The 20,258-nt window shown below is 39.7% G+C and overlaps 1 protein-coding gene across 1 annotated transcript; it reads left to right on the top strand.

Moving 5' to 3' along the window:
• The first annotated feature begins 6,406 nt into the window (after positions 1-6,406).
• On the top strand, positions 6,407-20,044 carry LOC130548059 (leucine-rich repeat neuronal protein 3). Its single transcript, XM_057324511.1, has 2 exons — positions 6,407-6,713; positions 15,086-20,044. The coding sequence occupies exon 2, from the start codon at positions 15,413-15,415 to the stop codon at positions 17,528-17,530; it is 2,118 nt and encodes a 705-aa protein (XP_057180494.1). The 5' UTR covers positions 6,407-6,713; positions 15,086-15,412; the 3' UTR covers positions 17,531-20,044.
• Positions 20,045-20,258: the final 214 nt, after the last annotated feature.

Below are 20,258 nucleotides of genomic sequence, written 5' to 3'. Positions count from 1 at the left end.
AATGTCATAATCCCATTTGATATGCGATCAGACGCAACATTCTGGCCACCTGCCCGTGAACTCTGCTGACTGCACCGACAAATGCACTTTTATTTTCTTGAGGGAGCTGCATTTCAGGACATGATTTATGCCATCGTGTTCTCCGGAGAGGTCCGCATGTGTGGTTTTCGGAAGGAGCACGCCATCGTCACCGAGCTCAAATCTTCGCCCATTGTTTGCAAGAACAATGGGGATATTTTTAAACCAAACTTTAACAGGGCACACAAAAAAAAAGGTTTAATTTCCGGCAGCACTCCGAGATAGTATGAGCCCGACAGTCAATGATCGGTTAGGTGCGCGGAGCGTCAACTCTGCAGTGGAGCTAAATACAGAGGGGAGAAGACAATTTCAAGAGGTTCCAATTTAGCAGCAGTATAGGTTGATCCGTATTGACCCGTATTACAGTAGTTTACACACAAACTGTCTTCAAGAACATGGATTCTCCGAAGAGAGAGAGAGAAAGAGACACATGTACTGGCCCCGAGTTTTGAGCTGTTTGGATCTGGTTTGTTCAAAGTCTCAGTATTAGCCTCGCAGCGGGATGCAGATATTTCTCTGTGAGCAGCGAGACATCCATCAGTGACTCTAGATAATGATCTAGGTTGGCAGTCTTTCTGTCAACACCTAGACGTGATATCTGAGCTTTAGCCTCGACAACTTGCCTGGAAGATTGTTTAGGACTCAAATTTCCAAATTTTACTTTTATTATTACTATTATTGTGTTCAGTTCCTCTAGAACAGTGCATAATATTTTAGAGAACAAACAATAATCTGTTATGAACCAAATTCTACTCTCATTCTTTGTATTTGGATTACAAAAAAAAATTGGGGAGAAAAAATTCCACACGAACCCGCTACGCTTCTTGGCTAAGAATATCAGCTGCCAAAAGTGATTTAGTTATGATAATTAATTTAGTTTTTACTTTTACTATCAAACATCTGTATTTTATCACATTGCTTTAGTTCACATTGAATTAACACACATTTCAACTTTGAATTCAAAAGCAGCCTTAAATTTTTAAGTGACATCAAATTAGCTTTACCAATTAAAAAAAAATCTAGTTGCATTCAGTGTAACTTACAAAATAAAAATCAAGTTTAACCAATTTAAATATTTTAAGTCAGTTTAATATAATATTAATTCAATTGACTTAAAGCCACATTTGATTTAACATGTGAAACAGTGTAGGACCACCACAACCATAGCAAAATTACTGTAACCCATAGACTTTCGTGGCTTATCGTTTAATTTCAACATTTCATCAGATATACAAAATGCAACCAAATTTTCCAGTCATTTTACTATAATTTAAATTCAAGTGACTTAATTTAATTTCAATACAAAATCCGCCTTAAAGTTAAATCAAATTAGCTTTATACAAGTCACTTGTATTTTAATGATATTAAACTGATTCAAAATTCTAGTTGCATTTTGTATAACTTAATCTACTTCAACCAATTTTAACGTTTATAAGTCAGTAAAGCCAACTTAATTTAACTTAAACATTTAAGGCTGATTGACAGTTTACAGTGTGGGAACACATCAACCGTAGTAAAATTACTCTAAAGCATTGCCTTTCGAGGCATATTGTTGCATGAATAAGGATATCAAAAGCAAAAATCAAATAACTGCTTTCGGTTTATTATTGCTTCATTAGGCATAAAGCAAAGAAACAAGCTGGGGAAACTGACAACACCATGTTCTTTTAAATGAGCGAATGGATTTATATTGATTAGTTAGATAAGGGCCAGAAATATATCAATGCATAAAAGGGACTTATTACAGCATCCAGAACTCTAAATCTGTGACTGCTGGAAAGCTGTGAGCATTTCTGTCCTGCAGCATCTCTATGGCAAATGGAAAAGTCTTTTCCCCCAGCCTATCCACGACTGCGATAATTACCCATGATTCTTTCCTCTGGCTGATTTGCATAATCAGCACCAGTCATTCACTGTGGTGGCACAAAGGAATATAACAAGACAAAAGACTAAAGAGGGGGATTTCACATGCCGGCACAATGTGCCGCTACATCCCTGCATTCAGTTGTTCTTACAGACCCATCATTATAAAGATTTCTATGAGTTCATGACGTTATTCATGCACAACTTTGGGAATTTATAACGCATGTTCTAGACTTTTTCTCCGTTTGAAGTACAAAGGTTGTCACAATTGGTAGTCCGAATGTCGTTTTTCCAGCACAACTGGTACATAAGTGCTATAAACAAATCTGAAGGTCAGTGCCTGGTCTGTCCACTTCAGAAACGTCTTTTAGAGATGATTTCCCCCGCATTGAAAAAAGAACAGAACCGTTTCCACCAGATCAAAGAGAATGGAGAGAGCATTGATCTACCGCCTTTCAACATCTGTACTGAATGTCAAACACAATACCTGCCAGTGCTTTCAAATGACTGTTTATCAAACTGACATGTGTTGAAGCTGTAGAGGAGGATAATAATGAAATACTTGTCATTATTATAAATTAACTTGTTGCGTTAAATTCAGCTCTCATGGCTTTAGAGAGCAGAAAAGGTAAATAAACAACTGTGACATTTATTGTATCCATGCAACAAGCCCTCCAACTCGTACGACCACAGTCTCCATCCATGATTTTGTAAATCTCACAAAAACATGTCAAGATCATTTAGAAAAAGATTTTTCTTTTTTCATGACAATTAAGCACATGTACTCCCCACCAAAATCCTTTGATTTCTCATTTCCATAATCATCCTCACATTTCCTCCATTATTTTGTAATGGTTACTGTCATTAGATTCTCATTACTGTGATCAAACTTTCATAGCGAGTACAGCGAATACTACTACTGTACCACACTCTACAGTTTTTCTACATAAAAGCCTTATTTTCACGGTAACAATGTCACTATGCAAAACACTGCATAAATACGGATAGGCTTCATTTATCTCATTCTAAAGAAATATTTTGCTCACAAGCTGAAATTTGACTCAACATGTTCTTCACAGGTTTTCTACGCTTTACCCAGTCGCAATCGACTAAATTACCTTTCATTAAACCACGGTCCTGAATGCTTTTTAGCGTGCCAGGATTTCATTTCAACATCCCTCATCTTCTCGCCATCTCACATACGCACACAAAAAGTATTAACTATGCACACCCACAGCCTGCCGTGAATCTCTTGACGAGCTTTTAGATCAGTGTAAGCTCAGATCCCGAACCAGATCAAACTCTAATATGCCGGATCAGTCCTCGCACTTTTCCAGTTCACTAAGCCATCATGCCACTTCCTTCAATTCGCCTGTCATCACTCCACATCCTCTCTTCTCTTGCTCATCCTCTAAGGCATATCACTTTTTCCCCCAACATTAGTCATTTGCAATGGATTCTCTGGCGTAGGCCGCTCGCTGTAACCTGGTCTTCATGATGGGCTGAGAAGAGAGAAGGTACCCCCTGTACTTTACTTTGGAAATCGGTAAAGACAACCAGAGGGGAACTGCGGAAACGACAGAACCCCTCAGAGACGCTCTTCAACATCCTCTGGCTACAAGCCGAACTCTCACGCTTCTTTCGCACGGAACAAGAAAGAAATCTATCCTTTTATCCAGTCAACTTTTGTAGCATTCAAAGTAAAGCCGTGTTACACAGATGCCGGGTAGAATGCTAATATTATTTGCTTTAAGCGACGAAAAACTGGATGTATAGGATGGCCGCCCCTCAGGACGTTTACGCTTTTTTCCAAGGACGTTTTAAGATCGTTGAAGATACATAAAGTGCAGGGACAAGATTTTGATGCAGTGTTTTGTTTTAATTCACATCTAATAAACCATTTTCTAACTCGTTTAGGCAGTCTTTAAAGGGCTGAAGGAAATTGTAAGCACACCTGACAGCTTTGAAAGCAAGCAAGACAGAGAGAAATTCAGATTGGGTGGTGCACATTGGAGTTGGCGGTGTATTTCAACTTGGCAAAGATGGGAGAACGAAGGCCTAATGAGGAGTGCGTGTGGTTGGCTGGAGGTGAGGATGTCTCCACATCAGTCTTAACTAAACAAACCCCCACCTAAGCAGCGTGTTAGCTGCACTGCAGGAGAGGACAGCCCCTACCGCAAACGCTGCCATATATTCCCCGGCACCTCATGCCACTGTCATTACCAGAGTTTTCTGTACGAAGCTTTACTTGTCCATGTTCTGCTTATCTGAAACATGGTCAAACTGAAAAACAAACACGCTGATGCAGTGAATATTCAGAGATGGAAGTGTTTACATTTATGTATCACATAACCGGCATGATCTGCCAAATAGCATTCCACTGATTTATGGAGCGAAAATGAGGAAAACAATGAACCAGCAATCAAAACAATGAACCTCATGCATTGTGGATTAAAACACATCGTACCTTATCATATTGTACTTTTTTAGGCAACCAATACAGAAATTAGAGTCTGAGCTTTTCACAATGTTTTTTTAATGCTTTTTTGCACATATTGTTCATACTAATAATATTTTGCAAGACAAACACTGTTCAGGAAGCACTTCCGGTTTCGCTTTTTATTTTACATTATTACGTTCTAAAGACGTTCATTTAACATTTTAATTAAATATTGTGTTGGTTGTATCTTGTTTGTGTAGTGTTTAAAAAAACTGAAACAGGAAGTGGTTCTGGAACAACGTTACTTATAGTACATCTTACAGTAATGAAGTGCTGTAGACCATTTTGTGTCGTGTTACTCTGAAAAAGTAATTAATTACTAGTTACTAATTACATATTCAATAGTGTAATTAGATTACTGTACAAATTACTCTCTCCAAAAAGTATTTAGTTACTTATTACTCATTACTTTCTATATCCTATATCGACCTTGATTAGTTAAGTGATTCAAGGATGAAAGGGCTTATTTAATTAATTCAACCAAATAATATTAAACTACATAAAGTACTCTTATTAACTCACCAAAATATTACAAATGTGAGAATTATACATTAAAGCACAGATTTTAAAGTTAGATTTTGAATTTTGATGTCAATTCCACTATTGCACACACATATTACACAAAGTATTTAGTTTAATTACATCAGAAGTAACTAATTAAATTACAGAAAAAATAAGAGCAATCCCTTACTTTACTTTTTCAAGGGAAAAGTAATTAAATTACACTAACTAATTACTTAGTAACTAGTTACACCCAACACTGGTCGTCATGATTTTATATCAAAACGACTTAAGCTTTAAAATTACACAGGTTAAAGATTTTCCGAAAGAACGTCAGATGCTCTTACACATGACTTTATGGGTTTTAAATGTTTCGTCAAAGACCAGAAGAGTGTATCTCTAGAATTCTTGTAAAAATATGTATGACTGAAAAACCCCAGTCAATAAATTGCACTGTCCTCCAAGGCACTGTCTGTCAAAAAACAGATGCTACGAAAGGCCACAGTGAAACAGCCTCACAAATTCAGAATGTTCTTCCAAATTTTTCGTAAACAAGGCCACGGACTGATGATAAACCCGGTACTTGCTGACATCAACTAAACCCCAGATTTATGATTGTGTATAGTCCATGCACATTTTTCTTGGCACAGTATTCTCCTTATGCCAGATGTGAAAAAGTGGACCGATGCCCGGCTCTGTTGGGAGTTTTATTATAAGTTATACCCCCTGTTTTCTCAAGGTGCGTTCAGTCCCAAGGGTGAGACTGTAAAGGGCCTGGGTATGGGCTGTAAAGCAAGACGGACCGTTTGAGGGAACCACCTTCACAGTGAAGTCATCCCTAAAAACAGGGTCAGCTCGCACAACAAAAAAGCTTGTATTTTCCCTTCAGAAAAAAATACCATCGTTTTATTATGGTACATTTTGGCTTATGATATTATGGCTACAATAGAAAAAGAGTGGTAAATTTGTTAAAATATGGCTACCTTTAGGGAGAAAAATAAATTAACCATGGCATTTGTATTACCACAGTTTGACTAATATCATGGTTAAACTATAGTTACTGCAGTAAAATCATATGGTACGTTTTTAGTAATACCAGAAATACTGTAGTTAAACTAGTCAACCAAAGCAAGAACATGGTTAGTTTTTAAAATAGTGACATGACTAAACATTTGCATTTTATTTTATATTTATATTGTCTGAGTTTATATTGAAAATACAAAAAAGATTAATATATTAACATATAGTAACATACACAAGCTCTAAAATACACGGTGAGCGTAAATTAATATAAACGTTATATATCTATTGGCTTCTGCATCTACCCGCTTCTCTAACGGTCCTTTTTTGACTGACGCTGCTGATTAGCCAATCGGGTGCGAGAATCTCTCTCCACCCCGCTGCTATTGGCTGTTCTCAGGAGACCGGTGGGCTGTTCCTATATTAATGACCGCTGGGCAGACAGCGGCATGTCAATGTGACAACCGAGCGAGCGGCTGCAGATGCGCCTCTGAACGCAGAGGTAGGAGGAGGTCTGTCATTGCGGGAGGACTTTAAAACCTATTCGACGGCTCTAACCTGGTGGATTTTGCCTCAGACGTGGCAAAATCTTAAGCGTTACGACGTTGTTATTTCTCCATCTGCGTTAAAGGAAGACGACGCGCCTGTCTTTCCATTTGCGTGTCGCGCGCTTCCCGCTCCGTGGAGCATTGCGCTATAGATGAAGGGAATACGCGTTGCTTTATTAACCGGAATGACTCACGTTGAAACGGTAAGTTGAAGCATTTATCACACATTAACCTTATCGATGTTATTCATAAATGACTGTTTAGGTGGATTTACTGCATGACCATCCACATTGAAGTTGCGAGAATGTGCGTCAGAGTGCTTTTTACGCTGCAAAACGATCACGCAGGATCAGAAAGGGACGGAAAATGTTAACACGCAATGATGCACGTAATAAATAAGCACGTGAAGATGTCTTGTTGCTGATGCTGCGGTCGGAGGACGAAGACGTGCGCATGAGCAACAGGAAATCTGTGCTCCAGCTTGGCATGCGTATTTTTTGGACACAAGGCACGTCCTGGACGGATAGCCACAGGCAGTCTTGCATCTGGCTGTTCTCGATCTGCCTTAACTCACCCTGTTGCCGTCCAAGACGTCTTACAGCACCCCTATAGCACCTGCATTTCAAAGGCAGTCGCCTTGAGCGTCCAGTGTAAGTGTCGTTAAATTAATGTATATCGCCTTGAATGGAGGCATTGTGATTCCCATCCATTCGTCTGATCTGCATCCATTGCTTCGGTCTAATTTAAAACATCCACAACACAACACCTATTACGCAAATGATGCGACTTTTACCCGAGCTGTTAATCATGCAACCAGTGTGTTTGACCTCCCACATCTCTTTGTACACATCACACTGCAGCAGAGGAGTATTTTACTTTCTAAAAAGCAAGTACACTAATAAATTGCAACGCATTCTGTATTAGGTTTTACGTGTGAAGGATTGCATGCAGGATATGGTAAATTAAAAGAGATACTGCCTAAGATCCTCTATACACCATCACACGCACAAATTAACCAGAGAGATCATTTAGAGATGCTTCTCCACTAAAAGCAGACAAACTGCTCTCGATAGTTTTCGTCCTTGGAGTCCCTTTTGTGATAACTCCCCAAACACAGACCTGAGTGGGCAATTCTTAATCACAGATGTAATCACATGGGCCATTTGATAGCTTCACTAATTAACAGACAATAAGTAAAACCCCTCAATATTAAGGAGCTTTCAGATGCCGCTTGTGTGAATACGCTGGAGTGTCTAACTGATTTCAGTACCTCTTTGTATGACAACTGGCTGAAAAATAGCTTCGTTTCAAGCTATAAACAGCTTGTAGTGCAAAGCAGTGGTGGGCATGTCTGATATTCAAGTTTGCAGATCTGGATTGTCGAAATATCAGAATGCGAGTAAAACAACAAAGGGCATTATATAGGGAAATTATATACTCGAGATTGTGATGGTTTCACCATATTTAGACACAAAAGGCACACACACTATTTTATATTATGCATGCATACATACATTTATGGGTAGTTGACAAAGCATGTCACACCATAGGACACATGCACAGTATATTTGTCAACTACCCATACAGTATACATGCATACACACACATGTCTATAATATACAGTGTATAAATAATATACACATCACATATATATATATACACACAGTAGTTGTACTTTTTGCTTTTGTCCATAGCTGCACTCGCCGTTTCTAATATAAAAACCCTAATCTTTAATGACTTCTCACTACTCCCAGTCTAAGGAAAAGGTCACATCACTTGCGCTCTCGTAATGTTTGAAATGCCTCGACTCAAAATTTAGACATTAGTAAAGAGATTACGATAGCAGCATATGCTATCTGTGCTTTCAGGAGTAAACAGAGCAGAACCATCTGAGAAACACTGCTGTGCAGTCCATCTGTTCTCAGATTAGACCGATACCTGTAGTGGAGGCATCCAGGACTGCATAGAGACCATACTGGGAGAACTGGGAACTCACTATGCAAAAAAAGTGAAGGCAGAGAACACTATATATCACGCAGTGCTACACCTATAGATCGACTTGCTGTTGGAAACCAACCTTCAATCAATCAGTCCCAATTATAGTGAAACGCTGTTCAGATACCCAGGGGGATTTGATTGGTTTGAATAATTAGGTTCTTCATATATAGTGTAGAAGTGAGTTGCTTGTTAGTGATGCTCTTTAATCATCTTGCCCGTTGTATATAGTATCCTACCCTGAGGCCAAGATATGTATCTTAGAGCAAACAGCTACGTTACGTGCATGTCACTGAATGAGCGATGTGTTTTCAGGATCAGCTTTAAGGAACACGAGTCAGAATGCTCTTGCAAGCAGTCAGATCTCCGAAGTGAATGCACCATAGTGGCAAATACATTCTGTAAAAATGTATTGTTTGCGCTTTCCTGGCCTGTTGACCTCTTGCATATTTAATTAATGTCCATATGCTCAAAACACAATTCCATACTTCATTTCATTTGCCCCTGGAGGGTTGCTTCAACTCGGACTCAAAAAGAACAGCAGTGCTTTTTACTGTAGTTGCATCTTCTCTACAATATTCTGTAATTAGGTTAATTTACCCAATTCAGCGGAACAACTTAAGATACAGACTCCATTCAAACATTGTTCCACAGATAATTGCAGCCTAAAAGTGTTTTTTTATTGTTGTTTCATTATATAAAATGTATACTTTAAAAAACTGTTGATCACTGAAGGTAATTTTTTTATGAACAATGCTGATATCTAGGTAACTGACTTGATAATATTCCCTTAAAAACTAAATTGTAATTCATAATATAACTAGTTACATTTACACTTCAAAGACTGTGGTGTGTTGTGTATCTCAAAAAGGAAAATGAAAACAAAAGATCCTTTACTCACCCTCACCTGTATGACTACTGAAGAACGCTGGTAACCAAATAACATTGGACCTCATTGACTTCCATTGTATGAGCACAGTACCACCGAGAAGTTTTTCAAAATATCTTTTGTGTTTTACTTACAGCGTCATATACAGGTTTTGAACCATGTAAGGATAAATAAATAAATATTTTATTTTTGGGTGAACGATTACTTGACAATTAGACAAATTAAAATGTTTAATATTAGATTATGATTGTTTGAGAAGCAAATCGACACCAACTAGTGAATAACTATGATCTTAAAAATTGTGTGTACAGTCAAATGCTTTGAAGCGAACACAGGACGACGACCGGAAATCTTAAACCTGTGAGGTCCACTGGTTAACTTGGAACATCGATTCTGTATTAGCCAGCGACTCGATGCTGATTTGTGCACACAGGAGCAGATGCAAAGGGAAGCGTTGCACAAGAAACTTCATTATGCACACACATTGCATAGCAAAGCCTGTTTAATGGACTCTTCCCTTACCTTGGAAATAGTGTAATGGCAAATCAATGAAGTAAAGGGCAGGGAGGAGTGGCAAATCGGACTACACCACCTACTGAGAGGCTTATGCAATCCGTCTGGCAGCTAGGCCCTGAGCATCTTTTCCGGGCCTGATAGAACAGCTTATTGAGCACTTGGAAAAAGGAAATAGAGTAGCAGTGAAACACAAAGAGAAGGTAAGAGCTTGGGTGTACAAGAAGGGCTGATTTTCGGTAGACAGTTGTGTGTGAATGAGTGAGAAAGAGATTCTCAATTCTTCACATCCATTTCAACCAAAGTCCCTTTGAAAAATCTCCATAACACAAAGGGATATTTCTTGAGGTACAGAAAGCAATTTCACCTATGGCCTGTTTTCTAGTTACATGTGATCTGTATGGCATGAGTTAAACTAGAGATGAAAACCTATAGCTCAAACAGGTATTTTTAAAATATATATGTAATTTAAATAAACCTTTTATTTTTTCATAGGTTTTGCTATTTACCTAGAAAGTACAGAGAATTTACTGGTGCTGGGGTTGTCCCTTATTAAAGATGAATGAAGACGACATGACAATTTAAACAAGCCAACAACAAAATTGCTATTGCACAGTTTGCATCGAGTTGCTACTAGGGCTGTCACACTATCAGATTTTCACTACACAAAAATCAAGTAATTCACAGCATTAATATTATTGTGAAATCTATTCCGTCTTCTCTTTTCGGGGCCAATAAATCACACTCACAAATGTACGCAGAAAGGCAAAGAGAAAGTTTGTGACAATTGTAGCTCATAAGGCAAAAAGTTAAATGGGTGAAAAAAAATCTGCCACCTACTGTACTATGTGCAGTGTTAACACGATATCAATATTCACAATTATTAGCATCACAATTATTGTCAATTCTGGTATATTGCAACACCCCTGTTTGCTACATCGTCTTGAAGAGCATCTCAAGCTCAGTAATCAGTCCCCATCCCAAGATTTACGTCCCATCTCAAACGGCTCGGCCCAAAGCAAACACAGGAGCCAGGCTGTCACCGTTCAGCCTGAGTTACTTCCCAGGGTCAGCCGGCCTCCTGCCTACCGAACACATTTATTCAAACATGCCCCTATATTTCAAAAGGCCAATGAGGACGAAGCAAACTCCGATATCAGGTCTCGCAAATAACTGCACGGGGGATGATACTCGCGCTCCCCCTCCTTCTAATTTCATTCACTGACTCTGCAGTACATCAGAATGGTGATTAGAGGCATCCATCTTGAAATTCCATTTTCTCTGGTATTAGTTGCATTTCTCTCTGTCTCCGAGAGCACGTCGCACCATGCAAGTTATTGCCACTTAAGCTCTATGAGCCACAGTATTGTTCCAAGGCTTTAGGTTTGTACATTCTCACCTACACTTAACTGGGTTAAGTCTAATTTCCTTCATTTGTCTTTGACTGGAGTTTTTAATGGGTGCACACCTTTATTGCCGTAACAGAGTCAGCGAGGTTAATACGGTTTTAGTCGTATTAGTGCTTCTCTCCTGGGAGAGCTTTTACGGAAACAGCCTCCAGAACACTATCATGAGCCAGTCATTACACACACTAAAACGACATAATTTACCATTGTGCAATGGTAAATAATGTCTTTTTAGATTCTAGGGCAATCTAAGGGATTGTAGGAAAGCCAAGTTATTTCCAAGGTGGAGATTGTTTTTATTTGTTTTCACATATGTAAATATGGTTGTCACAAGCACAACTGCAGTTTTAGCTCAATTCGAATCTAAATAAGTATTGCTAAAGATATACCAAAATAACCTTAACAGTTGCAGATGATGCTGTTGTCTGTGGGACCCTGATGTAATACACTGACAGAGGTGCCAAATTATTCATGCCCCATTGAGCTGTGTGTTTATTGTGCATTGGTAAATGGTCCAATTTATTCACCATGTGAAATCACTAAACAAAACTCTGGCCTGCATAAAAAAGCCTAGACTGACAGGACAATTTGACAAAAACAGCCAGCGATGCTAATGCTACTGCAGTGCTAAAACTTACACATACACTCACCTAAAGGATTATTAGGAACACCTGTTCAATTTCTCATTAATGCAATTATCTAATCAACCAATCACATGGCAGTTGCTTCAATGCATTTAGGGGTGTGGTCCTGGTCAAGACAATCTCCTGAACTCCAAACTGAATGTCAGAATGGGAAAGAAAGGTGATTTAAGCAATTTTGAGCGTGGCATGGTTGTTGGTGCCAGACGGGCCGGTCTGAGTATTTCACAATCTGCTCAGTTACTGGGATTTTCACGCACAACCATTTCTAGGGTTTACAAAGAATGGTGTGAAAAGGGAAAAACATCCAGTATGCGGCAGTCCTGTGGGCGAAAATGCCTTGTTGATGCTAGAGGTCAGAGGAGAATGGGCCGACTGATTCAAGCTGATAGAAGAGCAACTTTGACTGAAATAACCACTCGTTACAACCGAGGTATGCAGCAAAGCATTTGTGAAGCCACAACACGCACAACCTTGAGGCAGATGGGCTACAACAGCAGAAGACCCCACCGGGTACCACTCATCTCCACTACAAATAGGAAAAAGATGCTACAATTTGCACGAGCTCACCAAAATTGGACAGTTGAAGACTGGAAAAATGTTGCCTGGTCTGATGAGTCTCGATTTCTGTTGAGACATTCAAATGGTAGAGTCAGAATTTGGCGTAAACAGAATGAGAACATGGATCCATCATGACTTGTTACCACTGTGCAGGCTGGTGGTGGTGGTGTAATGGTGTGGGGGATGTTTTCTTGGCACACTTTAGGCCCCTTAGTGCCAATTGGGCATCGTTTAAATGCCACGGCCTACCTGAGCATTGTTTCTGACCATGTCCATCCCTTTATGACCACCATGTACCCATCCTCTAATGGCTACTTCCAGCAGGATAATGCACCATGTCACAAAGCTCGAATCATTTCAAATTGGTTTCTTGAACATGACAATGAGTTCACTGTACTAGAATGGCCCCCACAGTCACCAGATCTCAACCCGATAGAACATCTTTGGGATGTGGTGGAACGGGAGCTTCGTGCCCTGGATGTGCATCCCACAAATCTCCATCAACTGCAAGATGCTATCCTATCAATATGGGCCAACATTTCTAAAGAATGCTTTCAGCACCTTGTTGAATCAATGCCACGTAGAATTAAGGCAGTTCTGAAGGCGAAAGGGGGTCAAACACCGTATTAGTATGGTGTTCCTAATAATCCTTTAGGTGAGTGTATATTGCATGTGGACTGCCACCAAAGAACTGTTTTTGAAAAAAAAGCTCTTTGATTCAGCATCCTTAAATCTGTCTGTACCTGACTGCATTAAATCCAGTTCTGATTGAAATCACTGTTTGTATCTTGTGTAACATTTGGACACGTCAAGGGTACTAGCAAATTTTCTAGATCACTAACAGAAAATATTCCTACATGTATATAGAGTACATACTGTATATTATACACTGCGTTTTCATTTAATGCACATTAACACAATGAGAGGACAAACATATATGCAATGCACTTGCGAACCAGCTCTACCAGCAAGAAAGAGCATTGCTCTATTTAACACGCCAGGAAAATAGGCCATTTGTGTCAGTCAGGAAACCTAGATGCATTTTCTTGTATTTATGGCTGAAAGGTATGGTCACGCATCCATTTTCCAACCACTGAAACAGCAGCCGCACGCCAATGGTGTGTGACCAACTCACAAATGTAAAACTCCCATTATCCACACAAACGATTAAGGCAGCGGCTATTTGCACTAAGTGTAAATAGTAGTAAATTCTGTTTACACCAAGTGAAAATAGCAGCATTTCTTAGCGATATGCTATTTACACTAACCAAAAATAGCTGTAGGGCCTATTTTCTTTGGATTAAGTAGATGCTTTTTATTTATAAATAGTGGCAGATAACGTTACTATTTGCTCCTCAGTATTGTGGTGCATTAAACATTATGCAATAATAACAGTAAATCATTATAAAATTATTAAAATGATGGCAACTTATTGAGATATTAAAGCCCTATACCTACCCCTAATCTTATCCTAAACCTAAAGTTTATGAATAAAAATGAATTTTAAGTCTTAAATCAATTTTATTGAAAACAAATGCCTTTATGATCTGTAAAGTAATAAAAAAGGCAAATGTGTATCGCATCGAGACCCGTCTATCGTGATATGTATCGTATCGGGAGGCACTTGCCAATACACAGCCTTAGTAAATAGACAATACGAACTATTAAATGGTGTCTGTTAGACACAGATGATGGTTTGGTAACAATTTGTTTAGTGTAAAATTCTCTGACGGAATGGTACAGTTACAGCATCTACAAGCAAACTAATGCATCATGTAGCACAGGTTTATGTTGCTTTATAGTCCTTTATAGCTAACATCTAACGTTCTGATATCACAGCCCCTCAACCAAAAACACCATTACCTCAACCTGAACTCTGGGTTTCTTCATACCTGTAAAGCGTACTGTAGACTTTGTGGTATCCTGACTTCATGACACTACCCAAGCACTAAACTTGAAGAAGAAGGATGATGGTTTGATTGAATGCTGTCTGTCTGTCTCGCTTGTTTTCTCTGTGTCGATTCTTCCCTTTCTGGTAACCCTGGTGATGACAAGAGTTCTCACAGAATGCGGTTTCTGTTAGATGCAACTTTGTTATGCTATGTAGTGGAAAAATAAAAATGTGTAAATGTTATGAAATGCTGTTAAGACAAAACCATCCACATCTCCATTTAAAATGCCTAATATCAAGACCATAGTACATCTTGTTTACAGCTCCAAAACATTTTATTTACTTTGTACATGGAGTCAGAATATTTTTGTGTACACACAGCATTTCATCTTGGCAGGTTGGAGCAATATTAGCACAAATCAAACTCACTAAGCTTTGTAATTTCCACATTTTAGGGAACTACAGCTTTTGAATCCCAAAAGTTGAAGCACGCCCATCTTGATATGTCAAAGGCTTAGTGTGCAATGTACCGCTGAACAAAATGTCAGCAGACATCAGAGTGCTTTTATTGTGACTTTTGCAAATGTCAGCATACCTCTGTCTTGCCTTAAATGATGCCTTTGCATTTTTCTGGTAATTAAACGCTAATATTTTTCATATCTGTCTCCATTTTCTTCAGGAAGAAGTGGACTAGATCAATGATGGCAGAACATGATGCTCGGAGTATTCCAGGAAATTAACAGCCTTGCCTCCGTTTAACTGAAACGAGTACCACCTGAGGTTTGAAGGTGACCTGTTCACCTTTTTCTGTCTAGCCTTTAGAATTTCAATCTGAAAGAGACTTGGCATCAGGTACTGCATCTGTCGACAGCACATCAGTCAGAGCCTAAGGAAGGCCCTCTGTTGGATTCAATAGTTATTCCCACAGCTACAAATGGTTATTTTTTAAGTGCTTTTGCAAAAAATCTTTAAGGACCAACTACTTACTCTTGGGAACTGTGCCAATATGAAGGACATATCATTTGCGGATTATTTGCTAGTAGGGCTTGCAGTATCTACCTTTGTATTTGCTGCAGAAGAGAAACTTGACTGTCCTAAACTTTGCGTATGTGAAATCAGACCCTGGTTTTCCCCCAGCTCTGTCTATATGGAGGCTCCCACGGTTGACTGCAATGACCAGGGACTTTTTTACCTGCCCATTAAACTGCCTGCTGATACACAAGTCATTTTACTTCAGACCAACAACATTGCTAAAATCGAGAAACCTTTTGATTACCTTCCCAATATCACCGAGATTGATCTCTCACAAAACAACCTGTCCTCAATAAGCGATGTCAACATGGGCCGCCTCCCTCAACTTTTGTCCCTGCACATGGAAGAAAACTGGATACGTGCCCTACCAGATAACAGCCTGTCTCAACTGACCAACCTACAGGAGCTCTACCTAAATCACAATCAGATTTCCTTTATTTCTCCGGAGGCTTTCCGTGGCCTCCAGAGCTTGCTAAGACTACATCTCAACTCCAACCGGCTTCAAAGCATCAGCAGTGAATGGTTTGAGCCCCTACCGAATTTGGAAATCCTAATGATTGGGGAAAATCCTATCCTGTCTATAGAGAATATGAGTTTTAAGCCTCTGAGGAACCTACGCAGCCTGGTCCTTACTAGAATGAACTTGTCACAGATACCAGATAATGCACTGGTGGGCCTTGACAATCTGGAGAGTATCTCATTCTACGATAATGCATTTCCCAAGGTTCCTCACGGTGCCCTCAGGCATCTTAAGAGCCTCAAGTTTTTAGACCTTAACAAGAACCCCATCGGACGAATTCAAAGGGGCGACTTTGTAGACATGCTCCATCTTAAAGAGCTGGGCATTAACAGCATGCCTGAGTTGGTGTCTATCGATAGTTTTGCCCTCAACAACCTCCCAGAGCTGACTAAAATTGAAGCCACCAACAACCCTAAACTTTCCTACATCCATCCGAATGCGTTCTACAGGCTGCCAAGGCTGGAAACTCTAATGCTGAACGGAAACGCTTTAAGTGCTCTGCATAGGATCACCGTGGAGTCCCTTCCAAATCTCCGAGAGGTCAGCATGCACTCTAACCCTATTCGTTGTGACTGCGTCGTGCGGTGGATGAACATGAACAAGACTAACATCCGTTTTATGGAGCCTGACTCGCTGTTCTGCGTGGAACCCCCAGAGTATGAAGGTCAGCATGTACGGCAAGTTCACTTCAGAGAGATGATGGAGATCTGTCTGCCTCTCATCTCTTCCGAAAGCCTCCCCACACAAATCAGCATGGACAGCGGCAGATCTTTGTCTCTCCACTGCCGTGCCTTTGCTGAACCTGAGCCCGACATTTACTGGGTGACTCCATCTGGGAGAAAAGTCATCCCAAATGCGGTCATGGACAGATTCTACATGCACCCTGAAGGCACCCTCGATATTTATGACATCACTAAAAAGGAGGCTGGATTGTACACCTGCGTGGCACACAATCTTGTCGGGGCAGACCTAAAATCTGTCTCGGTGGAGGTGAATGGATACTTCCCACAGCCTGTTAATGACTCGCTGGATGTCAACATCCAATCTGTACAAACCAACTCTGTGTTGATTTCTTGGGAAGCCACTCATGGCAGCCTGGCACCAAACATTAAGTGGTACACAATGCCCAGTGCAAACTATCCAACGGTGGCATTCACAGCTCGGGTGCCATCTGACGTGACCACGTATAACCTTACACATCTCAGCCCCGCTACAGAATACAAAGTGTGCGTGGACATTCACAACATCCACTATAAACATGACACCAGGTGCGTCACAGTCATAACTAAAGGATTAGAACAAGCCATACCAGACTTGGAGAGGTGGGACGTGGCACTGATTGCTGCTTTTGGTGTGCTTTTCGTTGTGCTCTCAGTCACTTGCTTTCTGATATACGGCTTCATGAGGAACCACTTCTCTTATGGAAATCTGAGCCGATATCCATCTAAAATGGCTCTCGTGTCTGAGACCAGCCAACAGTCTCCCTTTACAAGGCTTTGGATTTCTGGTAAAGGGATGCCAGCTGTTGAGGTTCAAGCCACGGTCATAAATGTGTCGGACAACGCCTTTTAAGCTGCCCACAATAACTACAAACAACTGACCAGGCAGGAGCGGAGAACCGTTCTAACTTGCCCTTTCTGTTTTTGCCTTGACACAGACATGAAATTCAAAAGGAAGGAATGTCTGTACATCTATAACTAGCTCTATAACCCTTCATCATGAGCTGTCAGACGTGGCAAGTGGCAACGGAACAGTGGGAACCAGAGGGAGAGACTCGCTGCTAAATTTTGCGGTGCGATATTTCTAGGTCATTCGCCGAGGACAGATGATATTAAGACATCGGGAAGGTGTTGTTTCTTATAACTGACTGTTAAATGTCTAAAGAGTAGTGGGAACAGACCTCCTGGTCCCAAGCAATACCGTCTGTGCTGTACGACAACCATAGGCACGTTAGGGTGACCAACTGTTTGTCAAGAAGGAAATCTAGTAGAATAGATTACGGTGATAATGATGTGAACTTTGATGAAATCTGTCGTTTTTCTATTTAAGAGCAGATGTGTCTTTTCATGGCTGAAATTGTGATATATTCTATCCAGAAATGTAACAGGCATCTTCTGTGCAGTAGCCAGGCAGTAAACAAGTGTGAATTACTACAGTACGAAAGATTCAAGACCACACATTTGCTGAATAAAACACAAATGTGCATCTTAAAGAATCTATATATATATTATATTTGATTATATTACTATCAGGACTGGATGTTGCTGAATGCAGCCACTTTAAAAGCATCTCTCAGACATAAATTGTTCAAGGTTGACCATGACAGGGTAAGTGCCTACTCCTGAATCTTACAACAGAAACAACAGAAAAAAACACTTTTGAATGTTACTTCGAGAGATCCCTGGAGAATAGAGCCATGATTCCAGCCTCACATGCAAATTTGTGGACATACTATCTCAGTATTTTTAGCATAAACATGATTTAAAAGCATAGCGTCCTTCTTGCTTTGAGTGTAAAAAGATAAAAGCCATTTTTATATTGACTGTGATGTTTGTTCTACAATAAGCACGTTGGTCAAGGAGACCAATGTGCTTACGGTGATATAAAAACGAAATAAATGTCAGCGTTCGTTTTTTCTTTTTGGAGTGAGGATGCTTACTGATCAAGTTTGTTTATGGTGAATTCAAAAAGCGTAATATGATCTTTGTTAGAACTGATAATTAAATAAGAAATTAAAATCAATATACTCCGCCCCATCACTGTTCCAAACCTATGTGACAATATTTTTGCAGTGGGGTGCGCAATATATGCATTTGTAATCTGCATAATAAAAAGTACACAAAAGTGTCATGGCAGAATTTAGTAATGGTGGTGTAAAAATGTGTTTCACAGAAATCAATTATATGGGTTTGGAACAACATCAAGATAAGTAAATGACAGAATTCATTTATACGCAAACTATTTATTGAAATCAGTACTAGACTGCTAATATAAAATCTAATGGTTCAAATCTAAGTCAGCCGAATCAGCTGCACAGAATCACGTTGTATTTGCTCCATTTGAGATCCAGCATCGACTCACAACCCCAAAAATTACAAACATGATGAATGCTTGTCAGCCGCTGACTGACACTGAGGATTTGTCAGCCAGACATGCTCGTACATCAGCAATGCTTTCAGCAGTGCAGACGGGCCTTTTAGGGGCCGGCTATCAGTCAAACACAAAGCTAAATTATAACTCCAAGTCTGCGCCAGCGTTCTTCAGACAGGCAGGAGTCCACCGGTCTTTGCCCTCCCTTTTCTGTCGCATCACAGGTTGAGTTGCTTCTGAAGTTCACAGACAAGGTCACCGTGTTCCTAGCACTGCATTAAAAGAAACGGCACGCTAGCAGAAGTGCTATTCAGAGACCCAAAAAATGATGTGATTACAATGACCAGAAAAAAAAGACAAATAAAAGTTAAACACAAAGTTCATTTCTAGCTAGCTGTATTAAAACCCTGTACATTAAGCATGAAACGAGTCCGTAAGATGTCTGAAATTATCAAGACAAAAAAATGAGAAGATCTTGCACGAATAAAAAACTCCAAGGCTATATACAATTACAGTGTTTCTCATTGCATATCGGGCAATTTGGAGATGAATAACTTGTTAAAAGTAGTCAGAAAAGCTCACTGCTTGCTATTCACAAACCCATAGAAACGATCTAACAATGATATCTTCGCTATGTCAAACAAATTACTTTTGAATACGTTACCAACACCCTTGGTGAAATTCAATTCCACGGGGCCTGAAAAGGTTTAATATCGCAGGGAAATTACAGACGGCATTGATGTTTTCGCTTAAGGAAGTCTCATTGTGGGGAAATTAAACATCCCATAGTTCTGTTTGTTTATGAGCGGAACCCAGCAGGACTATTGAGTTATTGCCCTATTAAAAACGACATGTTTGCACTTGCTATAGGCCACCGCTGCAGTATAAAGTAAAATGACAACAATCATTTATAATTCTCAATGACACCCTGCGGTTTGGATAATTATAAAACTTGATTCTGTGCGAGCTCACCCTGATGGGATCTGGACTGCAAAATGTGTCTCCAACCTCAACCTAACCTCAAATAAAAAACTCATTTCTTTTGATCTCATTTCCATTATTAATCACGCAGGGGGAGAAATGTCAACAAAACAACACTAGTGTGATCTACAAAAGGAAGAAAAACTCAAAATACAAGTACAAAATACAGTTTCAGTCTATGCAAGTTTGTCTCTGGAAATAAGAGCGAGGCATCACACAGCTGTAATCC

This window comes from Triplophysa rosa, linkage group LG24 (genome assembly GCF_024868665.1).
Source record: "Triplophysa rosa linkage group LG24, Trosa_1v2, whole genome shotgun sequence".
Taxonomy (NCBI): Eukaryota; Metazoa; Chordata; class Actinopteri; order Cypriniformes; family Nemacheilidae; genus Triplophysa; species Triplophysa rosa.
This window is presented reverse-complemented; position numbering and strand designations above follow the sequence as displayed.

Excerpts from the sequence above, each read along its gene's own strand:
- LOC130548059 (XM_057324511.1), top strand. The coding sequence starts at position 15,413 with ATGAAGGACATATCATTTGCGGATTATTTGCTAGTAGGGCTTGCAGTA.